Source organism: Microtus oregoni, unplaced genomic scaffold (assembly GCF_018167655.1).
Source record: "Microtus oregoni isolate MIOR12 unplaced genomic scaffold, Mior012 000015F_ref0000493, whole genome shotgun sequence".
Taxonomy (NCBI): domain Eukaryota; kingdom Metazoa; phylum Chordata; class Mammalia; order Rodentia; family Cricetidae; genus Microtus; species Microtus oregoni.
The window spans coordinates 4211841-4230505 of NW_024543074.1; the positions used below are offsets into that span (position 1 = coordinate 4211841).

At 54.5% G+C, this 18665-nt stretch overlaps 1 protein-coding gene across 1 annotated transcript; it reads left to right on the forward strand.

The window, feature by feature from the left end:
* The first annotated feature begins 2353 nt into the window (after positions 1-2353).
* On the forward strand, positions 2354-16979 carry Xylt2 (xylosyltransferase 2). Its single transcript, XM_041665685.1, has 11 exons — positions 2354-2566; positions 9704-10196; positions 10411-10586; positions 10800-11002; positions 11408-11488; positions 11663-11879; positions 11967-12143; positions 12366-12628; positions 12896-13091; positions 13659-13992; positions 15849-16979. The coding sequence occupies exons 1-11, from the start codon at positions 2432-2434 to the stop codon at positions 16169-16171; spliced, it is 2598 nt and encodes an 865-aa protein (XP_041521619.1). The 5' UTR covers positions 2354-2431; the 3' UTR covers positions 16172-16979.
* The last annotated feature ends 1686 nt before the right edge of the window (positions 16980-18665 follow it).

The window sequence follows — 18665 nt, forward strand, 5'->3', positions numbered from 1 at the left end:
GGGACTCTATGGATTTATGTTAGGTAGGGAAAGAAAGCAAAATGCAGAAAAATGTAATATGATCTAACTTTAAAAACAGAACACCCTTGCCTCCCAAAATAAAAATAATGACTCCTTCAAAAAATGAAAATGAACTCTGTCTATGATATGACACATTTGTAATTCTGACACTTGGGACAGACGTGGAGGCAGGAGAATCAAAAGTTCAAGGTTATTCTGGGCTACTTAGAGAGTTTGAGGTCCGCCTGGGCTTCGTGAAACCTTGCCTCAGGAAAGCCAGAACGAAAACCAAGCCGGGTGTGCAGGCGGGCTCCCAGAGAGTCGGGACAGCATTGTGCGAACAGCAATTACTTTGGTGGCGTGAAGGATTTTGACTTTTGACAGTAAATGCTGCGTGACAATAGACTGTTTCTATAACCGAGAAAAAGAAAGTTGTTTTCCTCGTGGGGGGAAAAGTATTGGCAGATAGCAGTCACCAGGATCTGATTTAATGAGCACACAGGTCGATATTTAATTAACATATCAATTGCTGGCATGTCAACTGATGTTTTTCCAAATCCTTGAAGCCTTAAATTCTCCTAAGTAGCCAAAGTGTCATCTGAAACATTGTTTACAATTTCCACTTTTAACATGCTCATACTAGGAAAGAAAGTGTATCCCCCATCAAAAGACTAAGCGCTCCAAAGACTAAGCGCTCCACTCGCCTTCTCTGGCAACACAGGAACCACTCTGCCTTTTGTCTCTAAATATTTTGGACTTTTTTTTTTTTTCTGACATAATCTCTTTTCCTAGACCTGTTGATTGTGGGGTTTTTTTTGGTGTTTTGTTTTTTTTTTTTTTTGTTTGGTTGGTTTTTTTGGTTTTTCGAGACAAGGTTTCTCTGTAGCTTTGGGGCCTGTCCTGGAACTAGCTCTTGTAGACAAGACTGGCCTCGAACTCACAGAGATCTACCTGCCTCTGCCTCGCAAGTGCTAAAATTAAAGGCATGCGCCACCACCGCCTGGCGATTGTGGGGCTTATTTTAAAAATTATTTTAATTTATATCATTTTTTACGTGTGGGTGGAGGTGGGGGTCATCTGTACAGCTGTGTATGCCGACCACAGGTCAACATCTGTCTGCTCCTCGAGTCTGCCACTGTGTGATTTATGATGAACCCAAACTGGGGAGCCCCAGAGGTTCGCCTTCCCACCTCCCCGGTGCTGGGTTTATAAGCAAATACCACCACTCCCCGGCTTTTTATGTGGGTGCTGAGGATTAGATTCCGTCTTCACTGAACCCTCTCTTAGTGTTTCTGACGATCTTTCTATCACCCTATCACCCTTCCATTCCAAGGCTGTATAAGTCCCTTCTGACGCCTTGGGCCTGTAATCCTCCCTCCCTCCCTCCCTCCCTCCCTCCCTCCCTCCCTCTCTCCCTCCCTCCCTCCCTCTCTCCCTCCCTCCCTTCTTTCTTTCGGGTTTTTTTTTTTTTTTTTGGTTGGATGCTGCTCTTGAAACAAGCCAGAAAGGAGTATGGTCAAGTGGGTGGGCTTTCTCAGCTCCCTCCTAACATTTCCTGAGCTTTGAAGCAGGGAAGGTGGGGGGTCAGGCATGCACCCAAGCTTCAAAAGCAGGATCACAGCGAAATCACCACCAGATGCTTAACAACCAGTGCGGGGGGGGGGGGGGGGGGGAGCAAAAGGCATGGCTGTCAAGGAGAGAGAACAGCATAAGCCAAGGTCTGGTGGATCTCCAAGTGTGGTTCCAGGAGAGCAGCAGCAGCAGCAGCGGAGAAGGAACTTGTTGAAGAATCTAATTCTCAGGTGTTCAAAACTCCAGGCGTGGGAACTAGAGCTCTGTTTTTATCATCTTCCAGGAGATTCTGGCTAGAAGCTAGAAGTTGAGAATCACGCCTCCAGCAGAGGCCTGAGGATGCTTTGGACTAGAAGGGCACGGTGGCAAGTCAGCTTTGTGAAGAGCCTCGGAGCCAGTCAAGGGGCTACACGCTTTGTCCTGAGGAGCGGCCTTCAGGTTTTAGGCAGGGTGGGTGGTACTCACACACCTAAGAGTGCCAGCATTTCCCAGGGCCGAGGACCGCTGAGTCCCTTCCCCGCATCCCCACGCACACCATGTCCTGCGACATCAGCGCTGTCAGGCCGCAGACTCTCCGTACCCCAGGACAATGCTTTTGCTGCCAAGAGGTGGTGATCCCACACGCAGACAAGGCTTGGAGACGCGGAAGGGACCCAGAGAGCCTAGATCCTTCCTAGGAGACAAGAGCGGAAGACCGGCCCACTGCCTCAAGCCCAGCCCGCGAGAGGGTGGAGCCTAGGACTCCGCCCCCGGTCCGCCTATGTGGGCGGGGTGTGGGGGGCTTTCGGCCCCGAGCCCATGCGCACGCCCGCGGCCGGTTTGCAGGGCCGGACGCGCGCCCCGCGTCCCGGGCAGGAAGATGGTGGCGAGCGCGCGGGTGCAGAAGCTGGTGCGGCGCTACAAGCTGGCGATCGCAACGGCACTGGCCATCCTGCTGCTGCAGGGCCTGGTGGTGTGGAGCTTCAGCGGCCTGGAGGAGGACGAGCCGGGAGAGGTGCTCCGACGGCCGTGCGGGCGGGCAGGCCGGGCGCGGGGGCGCGCGGGGTCCTGGCGGGGCTGCGGGCGGCCCCGGCCAGGCAAGTGGGACACGGGCCGCGTGCGTACAGGGCGCAGGCAGCCTCCTGGAGCCCGACCTCCGTCCCCCAACGCTCCCTTCCCAGGCCGGCCTGGCGGGCTGCGTGTGGGAGCGGTGCGTGACCCCGGAGGCCGGGGCAACTGGAGGACTGGGGGCCGTGGAGGGAAGAGCGGGTCATGGTGGGGTGGTCTCCATCCCGGAGAGCGATGAAGGTCAGGCACGGGGATCGGGGCTAGGAGGAGCGACTGGGCCCCAGCCTACTTGAAGGTGGGAAGCCTCAGGCCAAACTTTCTGAAGTTGGGAGGGGGCGGGGGGTGTACGCGCCGTGGGCTGAGGAGCCGGGGCCGAGGGACCCCGGGCATCTGTGTTCAGCTGCGCCTGAGAAGCAGCGTGTGGCGGTGAAGTGGAACTTAGGGGGTGGAATTATGGCCTGTGACAAAGTGTTTACCCCGGAATAGAGTGCAGGAGTGACCCCCAAGGGGAGAAAAAAAAACTGAAGTGTCCTCAAGGCGTGGCTTTCTCAGCCAGGGAAGAACCCGGGTGAATCTTTAGGAGGGGATGGGAATGGAAGGTGAGCTGTTGAGTTAGCCTCAGGACTTCAAAGGAGGAGGGAGCCAGCCATCTCTTGCTCTGGGGTAATGGGAACAGCAGCTGCAGATCAGAGCCCCAGCCCCTGATCCCAGCGTTGTTTTTACTTTTGACTGGTGTCTTTTTAGTTGCAGGCTCAGACACACCCTCCTGTAGTGTGGTTAGGAGGCGTCCGTTCTGGAAAAGTGGAGAGGGTTTGCCTAATCAAAGCCCTAAGATGTGGCCAGAGGTCAGGGGTTTTTGTTCCTGTGTCTCCGGGGTTCTGGGAGAGAGGCTCTGTTGTCATATCCTTTGGGGTTTTACCTGGCAGGGTGAAGGCATAGAGCCTGAACACCTTCCCCTCCCGGTCAGTTCCAAAGACCTGGTGTGGAGACTGGGAGAAGAGCTGCCCTTCCAGTTTCGGGCTGGTGAGGGGACCTGGAACAGAGAGACTTGGGACCATGACCCTAATAGGAGCTGAGGACAGTCATGGGGAAGCTGGCTTGTGTAGGGAGTGAGCTTATTCTTTGGGCATAAAGACCAGTAGAAAGTTTCAGTCAGATGATGAAGTTTCTTTGGGCAACTGGGACACCTCAAATGGAGTGGGCCACAGAGGCAGGTGAGGAGCCTGGTAAGTGTGAGCCAGGATGCTGGTGAGGACTGGGAAAAGAGCAGAAGAGCACGTCAGGGAATCTGAGCCTTCTCAGAAGTGGGTGGCTCAGTGGCTGGTTGTCCGAGTCAGTGCATGAGCTGAGCCCCTGCTGCTGCTCAGCCCATAGCTGGGGATGGAGAATTGAAGACAGGTGAGAGAATCTGGGTCTCTCCCACCCAACACACACACACACACACACACACACACATTCTCTCTCTCTCTCTCTATCTCTCTCTCTCTCTCTCTTTATCTCTCTCTCTCTCTCTCTCTCTCTCTCTCTCTCTCACACACACACACACACACACACCCCTGGCTAAAGCTAAGAAAGGAACCCTAGACCGGAATGGAGAAAGGTCCCCAATGGCCTAAAAATTGTGGAGCCCTGGCAGCCACCTCACCAGACTGGGTTGTGAAAGAGCATAGTGTAGCATTTGAGGTCAGCCCGCAAGAGAGCCCGCTCTCTTCACGGCCTTGTCCTGGCTCTGCTGTCAGGCGGACCACCTCCAGCCACTTCTCCTTCTTTTGGGGGTAACATTGGCACCGATTTTGTTGGGTGATGAAAACCAGGAAGTCAAGCTGTCCCTGTGACAGCTTGGGGGAATTCTCAGTACCTGCCAGGCTGTCGGGACATAACACATGGTCTCAGCATTGCACCCTGGGACGTACGTTCATTCATTCATTCAGCCTGTCAGCACACACTAAGTTCTCTCCTGTCAGGCACTGTGCTCCTACGGGGAATACAGAAATAAAGAATAGATGAAGTCCTGGCCTGCAGGGCAGACGGTCTACAGGGAGAGGCAGACGGGAGCAGGGAAGCTAGAATAACGAGGGGCTGGGTCAGCTTGGGAAGCTGGGAACGGCTTCCTCCAGGAAGAGGTGGGCAGGAGAGTTTGAGCAGAGGGGTCTCTGGAGAGTGGGCTAAGCTGGGGATCCTTGGGGAATGAATGGGTAGAGGGTGGGGCACTTTCCCCAAAGATGGTTCCATCCTGTATGGCCGAAGAGACCACAGAAAGGGACTTGAGTGGGTTTTATTGTAAGTGCTGCGGAAAGCTGCACAGCGGGAGCCAATGAGCGTTTAAGGAAAGCACTGTGCTGCCCGTGGAGGGGTGAGTGAGAGTGGATACCTGGGATGATCACAAGCCCCCAAAGAGCCACGTGATGGCATTCAAAGCTTTCACGGACGTCCGTTCAGCACTTGTTTTAAATGCAGTCTGAGAAGTCCGGGGTGGGAGCATGTTGGGCGGGGTGTGTGTGTGTGTGTGTGTGTGAGCATTTCTGTGTGAGCTTTCTTCATGGCTTAGGGAGGATCCAAGGATTTTCAGAGTCAGAAGTGGCAGAGGACTTTATATGCCTCCTTGGCAGGGAGGCGGGGGTGTCTCTGAGGCCAGAATGCATCCAGCCAGGGGACCCCCCCTGATCTATATACCATCCTGCTATTGACAGCAGTCTGTTAAGAGACATAGCTTGAGGCTGGGACCTGCCAGAGAGGGTTCAGGAGTCGGGGCTGGCTATCCACCAGGGCCTTTCTGTTTGCTTATTGCTGCCTTCTGGTCCCTAGCCTCCTCTGGGATTGTCCTTCTCAGGGTCAGCCAGCTCCCTGCTGCAGTGCGGGGCACCAACCTGCCTATTTCCTTTCACATCCTGTCTCCCACCACAGCCAGCCTGGCTCTGTGCCCTTTTGCCCTACCCTCTTCACCAGCCTCCTGATGCACTGATACAGGCTTTGACCCCTAGAACTCACTCCTCTTTACTATCACTACCCACCTAATCTTGGGAATGTCTTCCTGTGCTTGCTTTGTGGCTGGGTCAGACGCCACTACTCTGTAGGTTGGCCAGCCCAGGGTGCCCCCCTCAACGTGAACCTGGAACAGGGTCTCCTGACTACTCTGTCTCAGACATTGAGACATAAGTGCAGTCAGAGGTACACCTACTGGGCACCTCTGAAGACATCGCTGAGCCATCTGGGTGCTGAACAGGGGGCCTGGGTACTGTGGAGAACCTGAAGGCAGCTCCCAGGCTCCTCCTTGTTCCTATGAAAAAGGGCAGGGGAAGCTCACACTGTACTCCACCCTCAGTCCACCATGTGTGACAGCCTAAGCCTTGGCCTCACGTTGACTATTGCTGTCTCAGTGCCCAGTAATAATGAAAAGGACAGCAACCTTTGTGAACACAGTACCCACACCAAGACCTTTGCAGGCATTCATCTGAGCATGACTTAACTGAGTGTTTATGATTGTGACACACTCCTCTGGACTCCGAATATGCCACTGGAGAAACAAGCTGAACATCCCCTGGCAGCGTTTACAGCCATGTGAGCGACAGACAGAAGGGCACGAAATATATATAAGTTCACGTTAGGATGGTGGAAGAGATCAGTGTGTTTCTTAGGAAAATGTATTACTGTTGCGTTCTGTGTGTATATGTGGATGGGTGGGTGGGTGAACTTGTGCCTTGGCACCCACATGGAGCTCAAAGGACAGTCTGTGGGAGTCATTTCTCTCCTTCCGCCACGTGAGTCCCAGAGATCCAGCTCAGGTTGTCAGACTTGTTAGCAAGGGCCTTTATCTGCCAAGCCGTTTTGTTGGTTCACTATCCACGATCATCAGATTTCTGTGGGGACAGTAAAATGGGACAAGGGAGGCTAGAGCTTTCAGTCCAGGCAGGCCTTGTTGAGAAACACAGTCTGAGCAGCGACTTGAGGAGGCAAGGGTTTGAGCTGTGGGGCGTCCATGGAGAGCACCTAGAAGGAAGGCATAGCCAATACAGAACTTGAGCCAGTAATGGTGGTTGGGGTGGAGGGACGCTACCTGGGTCCAGGGGGGGGTGGGAATGAGGCAGAGAGTTCCGTAGACATGCGGGGAAGGATGGTGGGAAGGCTAGCTATTGTAGAGCCTGAGAGGAGAGGCCACTGGCCAGGTCTCATCATGGGAATGTAAGTTCTAAAGGGAGGGGCTGGAGAGATGGCTCAGCAGTTAAGAGCACTGGCTGCTCTTCCAGAGGACCACAGTTCAATTCCCAGTACCCACATGGCAGCTTACAACTGTATTTCCAGTCCCAGGGGAATCCAGCGCCCTCTTCTGGCCTCCATTGTGCACTGCACACTTGTGGTGCACAGACATACATGCAGGCAAAACACATGAAAATAACAAATAAATATTAAAAAGTTCTAGCCAGCACCTCCCCATTCTTTGGCCAGAAGGAGTGGCGAGTATGCAGACAAACGGCTGTGCAGATGAAGACCAAGTGTGCCCGTAAGAAAGCATGTGCTTGGAGCCCCCTGCTGTGATGCCAAAGTGTGCCCCAGAGTGACTCTCCCATTCTTCCAGACCCTTCTCTGAGGCAAGAAAGCTGCCAGGTGATGCCTGAGCACAAAGTCAAGGAGTTAAATTAAGACTACCTTTCTGTGAAGTCCCGAGCTCATCATTGTCAGGTTTCTGAAGTGTGTGGCCAGCTCTCTCTGCGGCGGCATCTGAGGGGGCAGGCCGGAAGACCAGACACCAAACGTGCGTCCCCAAGCGAATGAGGACTCCACCCGTGGACTGGTCCTGTGATTTGGAGTCCACTCTTTACTAGCTTCCGGTTCTCCTGGCTTTTCTTTTTCTTTCCCCTTCCATTCTGACACTGATAGTTTGTCATATAAATGCCTCTGGTTGTGTTTTTCTTTTCTAGGAAAAAAAATTAAATGACAAAACAAAAACCAGAAACAACAACAAAAACAAAAGTTCTAGCCAGGAGGTAGTGGCGCACGCACGCCTTTATCCCAGCGCTTGGGAGGCAGGTGGATCTCAGTGAGTTTGAGGCCAGCCTGGTCTACCAAGCAAGTTCCAGGACTGTTACACAGAGAACCCCTGTCTTGAAAAGCCAAAACGAAAGGAAAAGAAAAGTTCTAAAAGAAATTCTGGTGGCTGTGATAAGGAGAGACAGGAAGGGACAGGCGCATGCGCCAGGGTGTCAGGAGATTAGGGTGAGGACAGTGGGGAGATAGTGATGTGGAGTATAGGGAGAGAAGAATCAAATTTGAGGTCGGGGCTGGGGGCTGTAGCTTAGTGGTAGAGCATTTGCTTAGCATCATGTGGTTCTTTCCCTCTTCCTCGGTGCCACCTGTCTGTGTCCTCCAAAGAAAACATCGGGCTCCTGGCACATTCGATTTGAGCCACAAAAGGTTCTCATTTGCTGAGATGTAAAAACAGTAGTGGGGAAGGAAGAATAGTAGGCATTTGGACTCTGAGGGAGATGGCAAGAAGGCTGCTCATTCCATGCCTGAAGGTTCAAGGGAGCATTCCAGTCCAAAGAGGTAAACCTGGGATACGGATGGTGTAAGGATGGTGTGTAGAGGGTGAGAGGCTGAATGAGCTCACCAGGAAGCAAAGGCTGGCTGGAGTCTAAGGACAGGCCCCAGGGTCCGCCCTGGGAGCCAGGAGACTGATGAGTGGCCGGGGTGGGAAGGATCCAGGTGCCTCTGCTTGAGCGAGGCATGTGTCTGTAGGGCTCAGCGTGAACAAGAGCACAGAGTGCTAGAGCAGAGGCAGGGGGCTGGCAGGATGGCGAGAGGAAAGGGACAGGCAAGAGCGATGGCCTCTCTGGCTGCCGTTCCACAGCTGATGTCTCATTTGATCCCCACTTTCCCAGCTGAGGGTCTTGGTGGTGAGGTAACAGCAGGCCAGAGCACTCACGGGACTCCCCTTGCCCCTGTCCCTTCCCACTCACAGGCATTAGCCAAATGTCCTTCATGTGCCAGCTATTCTACCAGCCCCTGGGGAGATGGTCTGACGTGGCTTCTCAGTTTACAGTCTGCTAGGGGAACATCGCTGGTCTCCGAGCTCAGTGGACCCCTGCTCTGGGGCAGATGTCCACCTGAGAAATCCTGTCACAAATACAGAGGTTGACCGCCTCCAGCTGTGGGCCTTCAGCTAGCTGGACCTCGGGTTTCCAGCCAGGGATAGATTGCCTTGCTGGCCACAGGCAGTCCTGACGCAGGAGAGCCCATGGAGCCGACCACAGGGCTGTGTTTGGGGGCTATGGAGCTTCCTGCCCCTCTTTGGGCTTGCCTGACAGACTTGCTTTGTGCCAGCTCCTACTTGGGTCCCCCTGTTATTCACAGGGTACCTTCAGCAAAGCCCCTTGCCTCAGCTTCCTGGAGATCCATCCAATAGTAGAGTCTCAGGCTTCATGACTGCTCCCTCCTCCCTCCTGAGCTACTCCCCTGTTGCAGCCTCAGTCATCCCACATGAAGAGTGTTGGATGCAAGTGGCGGTGAGGCTGACTTCCCAGACAGCCCCCGTTAGGAGGCATGGATTTCAGCGGGGGCACTCCTGGGTCCCCTGCAGGGTTTCTTGGAGAAGGCATGGACATGTATTTAAAATATGCTGAAAGCCGGGCGGTGGTGGCACACGCCTTTAATCCCAGCACTCGGGAGGCAGAGGCAGGCGGATCTCTTGTGAGTTCGAGGCCAACCTGGTCTACAAGAACTAGTTCCAGGACAGGAACCAAAAGCTACGGAGAAACCCTGTCTTGAAGAATCAAAAAATAAAATAAAATAAAATATGCTGAAAGAGAAAGTGGAGTGAGCCCAGAGCAGGTGAAGGAAGTACCGTGCTATGCGATGTGTAATCTGGAAGCCATGTGAGGGGCGATGGCTGAGGTGGGAGGAACATGGAAGCCACCTCAGCCAGCTGCCTCTGAAGTGTCGCAGTTTGTACAGTTATTGAGTGAGCAGGACTCTTCTAGGTATATGATGGCGAAGAGCTTCTACAATTCAAAGTGACCTCGGCCAAGATTGAACTTGCGGCTGGGGGGAAAAGGTGAATGACTAACTATGATCTGCATGTCTTTTACAGAAAGGACGGCAGAGGAAGCCACGGCCACTAGACCCTGGCGAGGGCTCTAAGGACACAGACAGCTCTGCAGGGCGCAGGAGCAGTGCTGGTAAAAGGCATGGGCGTTGGCGGGGCCGTGCTGAGAGCCCAGGTGTGCCTGTGGCCAAGGTGGTACGAGCAGTAACCAGCCGCCAAAGAGCTAGCCGCCGGGTCCCGCCTGCCCCACCTCCAGAGGCGCCAGGCCGCCAGAATCTGAGTGGAGCAGCAGCTGGGGAGGCACTGATGGGAGCTGCTGGCTTCCCACCACATGGAGACACAGGGAGCGTGGAGGGGGCCCCCCAACCCACGGACAACAGCTTCACTCCTAAGTGTGAGATTGTGGGCAAGGATGCACTGTCAGCATTGGCCCGGGCCAGCACCAAGCAATGCCAACAGGAGATCGCCAACGTAGTGTGCCTACACCAAGCTGGGAGCCTCATGCCCAAGGCTGTGCCCCGGCACTGCCAGCTGCCTGGTGAGGGACTAGGGTACTCTGGTCCTTTCCGGGAACTGACGGGAGGTGATATGGCCCAGGTCTTCTTGCTCAATTCCCAGATGGCCCTTCTTGTCTAAAGTCAGTCGGCAGAGGGGGACCTGGGACCAGGTCTCCAGGTCTAGGCTTCTCCTACTGGGAGGCAAGCAGGTAGCCTTTCCCCCATCTCACCAATGTCCCTGTCTGCTCCACTCAGGCAAGATGAGCCCTGGCATCCAGTGGGAAGAGACTCGGGCCCAGCAGCCTGTTGGTGGCCCTCCAGTCCGCATCGCCTACATGCTGGTGGTTCATGGCCGTGCCATCCGCCAGCTCAAGCGTCTTCTCAAGGCTGTCTACCATGAGCAGCACTTCTTTTATATCCACGTGGATAAGGTACTGTGGGCCGGGGAGACCCAGAGGATCTGGGTGAGCGGAGCAGAGACTCTGGAGGTTGTAGACAGGTCGTCTAGAGAAAGGTTGGCTCAGATAACTACAGTTGAGATCCAGACTGGTCGAGGATAAGATGGCTGTTCTCAGATGTTGGGTGGGGGCTCCAGCCCTGGTGCCCAGCTCCATCTCCTGACCATCCATCCCTTTCTTCCTCAGCGGTCCAACTACCTGTACCGGGAGGTGGTGGAGCTGGCCCAGCACTATGATAACGTGCGGGTGACTCCTTGGCGCATGGTCACCATCTGGGGCGGGGCCAGCCTTCTGAGGATGTACCTGCGGAGCATGAAGGACCTGCTGGAAATCCCTGGCTGGGCCTGGGACTTCTTCATCAACCTGAGTGCCACTGACTATCCAACCAGGTGAGAGGATGGGTGGGTGTGGAGTCCCATTGGTGGCATCAGGGCCGTGGGTTCCATTTTGTTTGCTTGCCGTTGCGTTCTGAAGTCCCCACAAGCCAGACCTGGTCTGACCCCAGGCGAGAACTGGGGTGTGAGGCTAGTGAGAGGTGTCCTGATGATCAGGGATTAATAAGAAATGGAGAGGAAGAGCCAGAGGCATGGACCCGGAGCGCCAGGTCAGATAGCAAAGGTGGAGGAGGGATGGCGTCTTCTCTGGGTTCCTCGGGTATTATCTCCCCAGACAAGGGGCAGGCACGTGATGTAGCTCCTGTGAGAAAGGAAGGAAAGAGGTAAAGGTCATTCGGGCTAGAGGTCATTCGGGGACAGGGACTGAGCCCCGGCTACACAAATTCCTTCCCTCACCAGGACAAACGAGGAGCTGGTGGCATTCTTATCCAAGAACCGGGACAAGAATTTCCTCAAGTCACATGGGCGAGACAATTCCAGGTGAGACAGGTGGTGGGGAAGGGGGCCCTGATGTCTTGCACAGTGCCTTCCACCCAAGGGCACCTGATGGCCCCAGCCCTGGGTTGTAAAGCCCCTAACCCAGTCATAGGTGAAGGCATGCTGGCTGCCAGGTAGAAGGAAGGCTCAGGCTCCTTTCTGTGGGACCTCCCTCAGGTTCATCAAGAAGCAAGGCCTGGACCGGCTTTTCCACGAGTGTGATTCCCACATGTGGCGCCTGGGTGAACGGCAGATCCCAGCGGGCATCGTGGTTGATGGCGGCTCTGACTGGTTTGTGCTGACACGCAGCTTTGTGGAATATGTGGTGTATACAGACGATCCCCTCGTGGCCCAGCTTCGCCAGTTCTATACCTACACGTTGCTTCCCGCCGAGGTGGGTGACCTAGTAGGCGCCAAAGCCAGGGAGGGCACTGGGTGAATGGCCCGTGGTTCACCCATCACCCTCTCCTGCCACCTGCAGTCCTTCTTCCACACAGTGCTGGAGAATAGCCCGGCCTGTGAGAGCCTTGTGGACAACAACTTGCGTGTCACCAACTGGAACCGTAAGCTGGGCTGCAAATGCCAGTACAAGCACATTGTGGACTGGTGTGGCTGTTCTCCCAACGACTTCAAGCCGCAGGACTTCCTGAGGCTTCAGGTACCTGAGAAGCCTGTGACCCAGCTTTTTCCCCCACAAGCTTTCTGGGTCAGAAGGGCAGGGTGGGTTTCCACCTGGGGCAGCTAGCTCCTTGGAGCTGGGCTGCAGCAGCATGTGGAAAAGTCAGGGACAGAACTAGAAAGTTCTGAGGGAGCAGCCCCTGCTCCCTGCTGTGTTCTGGGGCCTGCAGAACCCTTCATCTTTTTGTCTCTTCCTCCCCAGCAAGTCTCCAGACCCACCTTCTTTGCCCGGAAGTTTGAGTCAACTGTGAATCAGGAAGTCCTGGAAATTTTGGACTTCCACCTGTATGGCAGCTACCCATCCAGCACCCCAGCCCTCAAGGCCTACTGGGAGAACACCTATGATGTGGCTGATGGCCCTGGTGGACTCAGCGATGTCTTACTCACCGCTTACACAGCTTTTGCCCGTCTCAGCCTGCGTCATGCTGCTACTGCTGTACCTCCACAGGCCACTGCACTCTGCAGGTAAGAGCCCCCACCCCTTCTGACATACAGCAGGCCCTTAAGGGAGGACACAAATCAGAGACAGCTCCTGTTTAGAGTAAGCCCCGGCAGGGAAAATTTTTTTTTTTTTTTAGAGCTGGGTAAAAAAGAGCTAGGACCATATGGGGTGTGAGATTTGGAACCAAAGAAAGTCCTGGGGCCAGGGCTCCCCAGTGTCCCTTCCTGGGACTCAGGGTGGTGTCAGGTGTGCTGATGGCATCTCCTTTCTCCCTGCTGAAACCTTCCTAGGTTTGAGCCCAGGGGGTTGCCGTCCAGCGTGCACCTGTATTTCTATGACGACCATTTCCAGGGCTACCTGGTGACGCAGGCGGTGCAGCCCTCAGCCCAGGGGCCAGCAGAGACGCTTGAGATGTGGCTGATGCCCCAGGGGTCGCTGAAACTGTTGGGGCGCAATGACCAGGCCAGCCGGCTCCAGAGTCTGGAGGTGGGACAGGTCCTCCCCCTTGCTTTCTCCTGACCCCCAGCAAGACGCAGGGAGTGGGAAGAGAGGGACAGACACCAAGGGAGGGGTAAGGACTCCATCAGACCTTTACGGGCTGGGCTCTCTGGGCTCTGCTTTCCCGATCACGGCAACCTTGGGGATGCCGGCACAGATAGACCCATGCCACCCTCACAGGCATACACTAAGGGGTCCTCTCAGATGACACAGGGACTAGGGATGGAACCGTCGGTTCTCATCGCCTAAAGTGCAAGGATTCCTGGGGCTTGGACAGTCCAGATGAGCTTCGGGTGTCCTTTCCTACAGGTTCTGGCTTTGTGGGGGGGTGGTCTGCCTTTATGGGCCCCACCATTGCAGAAGGGTTCAGGTGGAAGCCTGGAATAAACCTCGGAGCTGGGGAGAGGTTTCAGTTGTAGACTCGCCCCTTCAGTTTGAAGATAGGGAACCTGAAAGTGGTAGTTGACTCACCTGGGGTTACACCAGAAGAGGCGACATGAGAGCAGATAGAAGAACTTCTCCTAGGCTTCTGCCCAGCTGCCTCCCTCCCTGCAGGTTGGCACTGAGTGGGACCCCAAAGAACGTCTCTTCCGGAATTTTGGGGGCCTGCTGGGACCCCTGGATGAACCTGTAGCTATGCAGCGCTGGGCCCGGGGCCCCAACCTCACAGCCACTGTGGTCTGGATTGACCCCACCTATGTCGTGGCCACGTCATATGACATCACGGTAGATGCGGACACTGAGGTCACACAGTACAAGCCCCCACTGAGCCGGCCGCTGCGGCCAGGAGCCTGGACTGTTCGCTTGCTTCAGTTCTGGGAGCCCCTGGGTGAGACCCGCTTCCTTGTGCTGCCGTTGACCTTCAACCGCAAACTACCTCTCAGGAAAGGTGAGGATGATGCCCAGATCCCAGGCAGACCAGGGTTTCCCAGGGTGCTGGTCCCGTGGCTGAGTGGTAGAGGGGGAAGGCAGGGCTGTGGTCTTCGTCCCTGTGTTGTGGTAGTGGGGGAAGGGAAGCCAGAGTCAGGCTGACTGCAGTTGGAAATGTGGCTCTACCCTTACAGCTGGGCCCTGGGCTTCGGGAATGACTCACTCAGCCTTTCCATTGGTCCAACTATGGGACACCTGTAGGTGACTGGGACAAGTCATTCAAGCCAGATTTAGTGCAAAAGGAAAATTATTAGAATAATGTGGGGCTTTCCTTCAGAGTACCCTGAAAATGCTTCCGCTCTCACTGAGGACTAAGGGCATCTTGTCCCTCAGCCTGTCCGGTCTCTGATGCTCCTCCATACATAATGCTCTCCGTGCAGCCTTGAGACGCTCGGTCCCACGCAGCTTGGGATGACCAGATTCACACGGCCTCCTGGTGATTTGGCTGGGGCTAAAGGGACAGGCCATGGGCAGCTGGAAGCTGAGCACCCTCCTGCAGGGCTTACCTCTGGAGGTGCTGGAATGAATGCTGGCTGAGAGTGGTGATGAGTGACGTCCCCATGGGTAGCTGTTTCCTTTCCCCACTGCACCCGGTCCCAAGAAGGCGAGGAAGAGCAGGAGTAACCCAGAGATATAAGGACGAGGGCCTGGGACAGATACAGGGCAGGCAAGTCACTTCCCCATTGGATGAAGGAGACAGCAGGCTGAGCAGTTAGCTCTGCAGGTAGGCCTGGGACTAAACCTCAGAGGACAAAGGTCGAGCATGTTCTAAGCCAAGGTATGAACTTGGCTCGTGTCTGCACGGGAGGATAGAGTAGAGGTGAAGAAGGTGCAGAGGGGGGCGGGAAGGAAAGCCAAGTCAAGCCAGCCCGTGTGAAGAACAGGCTACCAAGGGGTCTGGGAGCTACTATAGAGGGGGGTGGGAAGGAAAGCCAAGTCAGGCCAGCCCTCTGTGAAGAACAGGCTACCAAGGGATCTGGGAGCTACTATGGTCAAGAAGTGCCTTGTTCAACATGATTCTAAAATTGGAGGGTCGGGGATTTAGCTCAGTAAGACCAGGGTTCTGACCTCACCTTTAAAAAAAAATCCTAAAGTTAGTAATTTAGGAATGCTTACTTTTTAATTTTGCTTATTTATTTACTGAGACACTGTGTTAAAATGGATTCCAGGCTGCCTGGAACTCACTGAATAGCCCATTCTGGCTTCAAACTCTTGCAGTCTTCCTGCCTCGGTCTCCTGTTTGTTAGAGCTATAAGTGTGAGTACCACTTGGGTTTTATACAACCGATGACTTGCTTGTTGGTTTTTTTTTTTTAATATTTATTATGTATACAATATTCTGTCTGTATGCCTGAAGGCCAGAAGAGGGCGCCAGACCTCTTTTACAGATGGTTGTGAGCCACCATGTGGTTGCTGGGAATTGAACTCAGGACCTTTGGAAGAGCAGGCAATGCACTTAACCACTGAGCCATCTCTCCAGCCCCCGACTTGTTGGTTTTTGAGACAAGGTTTCACTCTATAACAGCCCTGGCTGTCCTGGAACTCGCTCTGTAGGTAATGCTGGCCTTGAACTCAGAGATCCACCTGCCTCTGCCTCCGGAGTGCTGAGGATAAAGGTGTGCGCCACCACCCCCTGGCCACAACTGATGATTTTATTATAGGCATAGAAAGTTCCTTAGCTCAGCCCCAGTCCACTCTGTAAGATGAGACCCCCATGGTAAGGTTAGGATGGGAACTTGTGTGTCCAGCCCCGACTCCTATGGACTGGCCTCTGTGGACTGAAGGGCATGCCTAACTGCTTGTTCTGTACCCGCAGATGATGCCAGCTGGCTGCACGCGGGACCACCCCACAATGAATACATGGAGCAGAGTTTCCAGGGCCTAAGTGGCATCCTGAACCTGCCTCAGCCAGAGACCATGGAGGAGGCTGCCAAGAGGCACACAGAGCTTACGGGTCCTGCACTTGAGGCCTGGACAGATGGGGAGCTGAGTAGTTTCTGGTCTGTGGCAGGATTGTGTGCCATAGGCCCCTCTGCTTGTCCCTCCCTGGAGCTCTGCAGACTGACGAGCTGGAGCTCTCTGTCTCCTGACCCTAAATCAGAGCTGGGGCCTGTCAAAGTTGATGGGCGACTCAGGTAGCAGGGCCCCAGCCAGCACAACCCGGAGGAGCCGGGGAATTGCACCTTATCGACAACGGAGGGACATCTCTCCCACAGACCAGAACCAGAGGCCCAGGCAGTGTGCCCGTGTGAGCCATCAGGAACCTGCACCGAGGGCAGGGCTGGTGGGTGTAGTGCTCACTACTGCTAATGGCCCTGCAAGAGGTCAGAGGTCCACCGGAACCATGAGGGGGGGGGGCACTTCCTCTGCCCCTCTCTAGTTTGTATTTTTTTTAAATTTAAAATGAGTGACAGGGGGAGGAAGATGTGCAATAGGGCTCAGAGCAGGCCCAGAAAGTGGGCTGTGGCCATGGGGAGCACACCGAGCCCATCTGCTCCTGCTCTGGAGAGGTTTTGTCTGCCTCGCCCTCCAGAGCCTCCATCCCCAGCCTGGGCCGATGGGTTCCCAGCTGAGGATCTTGAGAGGCACAGGTGTCCCATCAGGCTCTGAGGCCAGAACGGGTGATTTGGGGGCTACTGTGGAGCTGGGCTTTAGTGGGACAGCTGCTCGCTCGTCTGGTAGCCAGGAGACCCTAGGGTAGGGGTGAGGCTGGCTCTCAGGCTTTCCAGCACACCCTACCCTATAAATACAGGGCGTCAGAGCCTGCTGAGATCCGTGCAGTTTCCCACGTGCATCCTGGAAGAGGGAGCCCCACTGGCAGTGCGGGAAGACTGTCGGGGCGCTCAGAACTGGGAGTCGCGTTGTGCCTGAAGCTCAGTGTGAAGTCTGAAATATGCAACAGAGGAAATATATCTCTATCTCTCCACGCTGAATGTCCTTGTTTGCTTTCTGCTGCTATGCTAAAGACCATGGCTAAAAGCATGGGGAGGGTGGGGTTTATTTCATCTTACAGCTTACAGTCCATCATAAAGGGAAGCCAGGGCAGAAGCTTGGAGGCAGGTACTAACCACAGACCATGAAGAATGCTGCTCATTGGCTCGCCCCCCAGTCTCTTGATCAGCGCCTTTCTTACACCTCCCAGGGCTGGTGCTACCCACAGTGGCGGGACTCCTGACACCCATTAACAGAGGCATTTTCTCAGTTGAGGTACCTCCTTCCCAGGTGCTCCTAGCATGTGTCAAGTTGACAAACTAGCCAGCACACTGAGGCTCCACATTTTTTCCTGCGTACGAGGGAGCTGTGGCTGATCCCTGGGCTTTCTAGAAATCTTAGCTGGTTCTTTGGTAGCCTTGAAATAGTAAGAATCCCTATAGCACGAACAGTTGAAAAATCCACCCAGGCTGCGGATGGCTCTCCAGTGCAGTCTTCTTTCTGCAGGAAAATGGGCTCTGGGAGGCTTAGATTCCTCATTGCTGCCCAGCAGGCCAGCATTAGTGGCATTTAGTTCTAAAGTGCACCCCGCCCCAACACTCTACCCCATCACTGGCCAGACTGCAGTAAATGCTGGCTTAGGGGCCTTCAGCATCACTGAGGCCCATCCTCCAAAGCTTCATCTTTCTTGCCACCTACTCAAGTCCTACCTTTGTAGCCCGCTCAGTAATGGAGGTGGTTGTTTATGACCCACTGATTAGTTCTGTAGCTTGTCCCCTTATGGCCAGTGGCAGGGACTGAACCACCATCCTAGGACCTGAGTGAATGCTAAGTTCTTCACTTGCCTTGCCTTTCTCAAGCTTTCTGCCTTCCCACCTGATTATCCTCCTGTCGTCAGTAGGGCTCAGTATCGGCCCTTCGTGCCTTATATAATGTGGGGGTCGGAATGAAGATGCTGGACCTTTAGAACTCACTTCTTCGGCTGGCACACCGGGCAAAGCTCGGCTTGGCTTAGCTTGGGGAGTAAGTGGCTGATTGCTGCCCAGGCTGCAGCGTTTTCCCAGTGCCAAGAGAGGGTACCAGGATGGGCTCTTTGCAGTTTTGGAGTCTGGCACTTCCCATCTTCAGGGAGCAAGTCAGGAAAGCAGAGCTGAGAAACGAGGAGCCTCAGGTTAAAGCTGGTTGTGCGGCACTCTTCAGAGAGGGCAGGGAGGCCCCCAGAGCCACTGTCACTGCGCTCTGCTGCTCTCACAGGGTGTGGCTGGCCAGCCAGGAGGTGCTAAGGACACACAGAGAATGGCGTTTTGGTCGAGAGATGGTTGCTATCTCTGACCTCCATTTAAATGACTATTTGACACTCTTCTAGCTCTCCAGATGGTGAAGGTGTTGTTTTGTTTGTTTTATTACTTACTATTTTGGTTTTTCAAGACAGTTTTTCTGTGTAGCCCTGGCTGTCCTGGAACTCTGTAGACCAGGGCAGTCTCAATCTCAGATCTCCCTGCTTCTGCCTCCTGAGTGCTGGGATTAAAGGTGCGCACCACCACCACTGCCCGACATTTTGTTTTAATTTATCAGTAGCAATTCTTAGGACAGGAACAAAAAGAATTACCAGCTGGATTCAGCAGATGAGGCACTGGCAGTAAATCAAGCTGTCAAGGTGGCTTGCCCACAGCCAGGCCTGGCTAACCAGCCTACAATACAA